Source organism: Impatiens glandulifera, chromosome 2, assembly GCF_907164915.1.
Source record: "Impatiens glandulifera chromosome 2, dImpGla2.1, whole genome shotgun sequence".
Taxonomy (NCBI): domain Eukaryota; kingdom Viridiplantae; phylum Streptophyta; class Magnoliopsida; order Ericales; family Balsaminaceae; genus Impatiens; species Impatiens glandulifera.
In genome coordinates, this window is record NC_061863.1 from 21,470,535 (window position 1) to 21,473,567 (window position 3,033).

Here is a 3,033-nt window from a genome sequence, read left to right on the forward strand (position 1 = left end):
CACCACAATCACTTTTAAGAATATTCGGCGCACTGCAATCATCTAGTACATTCACGATCAAACACATATCCTTTGATGTACTATCCTGGAACACATCCAACTGAAATAGGACATGTGTCCTCTGAAGCAAATTTGTCTGTTGAGGTGTTATCTATTTAAGAAGAAGTTAGAGGATAATTTATATCTACCTTTTCACTACATATTTTCACGAATCTTAAGCATTTGTGTGAACTTTCTATCAAGCGCTCAAGCTCTCAAGTTCTAAGAGTTTACAAGTTTGCTAGATCATTAAGGTGTATTACATTCACTGATACTTATGTGTGAGATTCAATATTATAAGTTAAACTATTAGACTAAAGTTTCTAATTAACTTAGGATAATTAATCAACGTTATAAAACTACCGGATTTTGATAATTTAGTTTAAATGATCAAAAAGAGAGAAATTGGTAAAATAAAGTATTTGATTAATTATAAGTGTATCAATAAGACTGAGTTGTGTTATTGATTATATGTAGGATCTAAGAGAAGAAAAACCGATACCAGAAAGATGTCCAGTAGTTGATCAAATTCAGTATTTGATCAACTTCGGTATCCTGAAGATGCGCGTCCGGTCTTAAGATCGTTTTCGACTCTCAAGATGTGCGTTTGGTTTTTCTATCCAGTAGTTGATCAAATTCAGTATTTGATCAACTTCTGTATTTTATATGAAGCACATTCAATTTTATATCGAGTTCGGTATTATGTAGATGCACGTCCGGTTTTATGTTCAACTTCAATTGTGCAGATGCGCGTCCGGTTTTGTGTTCGGCTTCAATTGTGTAGATGCGCATCCGATATTTTGTCCAGATTAGTATTTTTGGACAAGACGCTTCCGGTTTTATCTGACTTTAGTATTTTGGAAGCGCGCCCGGTCTTCTATCTAGTAGTTGATCAAATTCAGTATTTTGTCAACTTCGGTATTTTATATGAAGCACATCCAGTTTTATATCGAGTTCGGTATTATGCAGATGCACGTCCGTTATTATATCAACTTCGAATTTATATTAAGCCTTCCGGTATTTAACTAGTTTGGTTTTATAGAAGGCACCTTCGGTATTTAATCAAATTCGGTATTTGATTAAATTCGGTTTTATGAAGTGCTTCCGTTTTTTCCAGAACTTCGGTTTTATATCAACGCTTCCGGTATTCAACCAAGTTTGGTTTTATATAAGCATTTCCGGTACTTGATCAAATTTGGTATTCGATCAAGCATCCGTTATTGGAAGTCTGACACAGCAGCTGAGCTAAACCTATAGAAGACTACCACATGCCAACTATTTCAAATCCCATGTGATGTACGTTCCAGACACCACTATCTCATTAATGAATATTCGGAGTACTACCTTCATCCAGTACATTCACGATCAAAAGAAGATTATATGATGTACTACCCTAGCTTTAAGCCAACCGAAATAGGACAAGTGTCCTCTAAAGTAAATTTGTCCGTTGAGTTGTTATCTATTTAAGAAGAGTTGGAGGACAATTTTCAACCATGGTTCTATCATTTGCTTTCACGAGTCTCAAGCTTTCCTGAATCAATCTCTCAAGCTCTAAGTTTTTAAGGGTTTACTAGTTTGCTAGATTGTTAAAGTTGTATTACATACTGTTCATTCTGTGTGAGTTTTCAGTTTCGTAAGTTGACAAAATTAATTTATGTTCAATAGAGTATTGTGTGCTAAGAGTTCGGAAATAGGAAATGTCTAAGTCCTGGTTGTCCGACTGAGTTTGTGTACGCGTTGTAATCAAAACAAATCTTCTAGTGAGTATCTTTCTCAAGGTTGAGAAGAAGGGGTGATGTAGGAGAGTTTGCTCCGAACATCCATAAATATTTTTGTGTCGTGTGTTCTTTACATTCAGCATTATCCTACTTGTTATCTGTCGCTTCAAGTCTAAACAAATAGTTCTGCACTTGAACTCCGTTCAAGAGTTTGTGACGACTTGACCTAATAAGTGGTATCAGAGCGATGTTTTCTATTCTCAAGCAATCATATATCATCATGTCTTTCATCAACAAGCCTCTCATGTTCTACATTGAAGAGTATGTTGATTGGAAGATTCGCATGGAGGTGCATCTAGCCTCCCAATATGACGATATGTGGTTCTTTATCACTAATGGAACGATAAAGATTGAAAAGGAAAGATGCGAGTGGACAGCTGAATATAAAAGAAAGAACAACCTCGATAACTTGGCCAAAAATACATTGTACAAAACTCTTGACAAGAACATGTTTGCAAAGATAAAAGCATGTTCTACCGCCAAGGAAATATGGGAGAAGATTATCCAACTGTGTGAGGGCAACAAACAAACTAGAGAAAACAAGCTCATGGTTGCTACTCAAAAGTTCAATAGCATCAAGATGCACCTAGGGGAGTCGATGAACGAGTTTGACGAACGCTTCACCAACATCTTTATTGAATTTTCAACTCTGGGAAAGGTCTATATCAACAAAGAAATCATCATCAAGGCATTGAAGACTCTTCCTAGTGCTTGGGACATTAAGATAATGGTTATGAGGGAGTCTAGAAACCTCCACAAGATGGAGTTTCATGACATGTTTGCTGATCTGAAAGCCCATGAGTTCGAAATGAACTCAAGGAATGAAGACAAGCCCTCATCCTCGACCGTGACTCAAGCGTTGGTGTCCTCTATGGAGCTAATAGTTCCCTCACCCATCAAGTCAGCTGAGCAGTTCAGCAAAGATGCAATGACTTTACTTGTCAAGAAGCTTGGCAAATTCATGAGAAAAAATCAATCCAACCCTTCTTTCAACAACAATAACAACTCTAATGATCACAAGGCTAACGTTCGTTGTTTTAACTATGACACTTTAGGTCACTACAAGTCGGAATGTCGGAAGCCAAGGAGAGACGACAAGAATCAAGTTGATCAAAATAATAAGAAGGATCAGAAAGCAATGTTAGTAGAGGAAAGTAGAAACAAGTGGGCCCAAAGTGACTCGGACTCCAGCTCCTCAAGTGATAGTGATGATTAA

General features: G+C 36.9%; 1 protein-coding gene across 1 annotated transcript; it reads left to right on the forward strand.

The window, feature by feature from the left end:
• The first annotated feature begins 2,037 nt into the window (after positions 1-2,037).
• Positions 2,038-3,033, forward strand: LOC124924492. The gene has a single exon (XM_047464524.1). It carries the CDS (start codon positions 2,038-2,040, stop codon positions 3,031-3,033), a length of 996 nt encoding a protein of 331 aa, XP_047320480.1.

Excerpts from the sequence above, each read along its gene's own strand:
- LOC124924492 (XM_047464524.1), top strand. The coding sequence starts at position 2,038 with ATGTCTTTCATCAACAAGCCTCTCATGTTCTACATTGAAGAGTATGTT.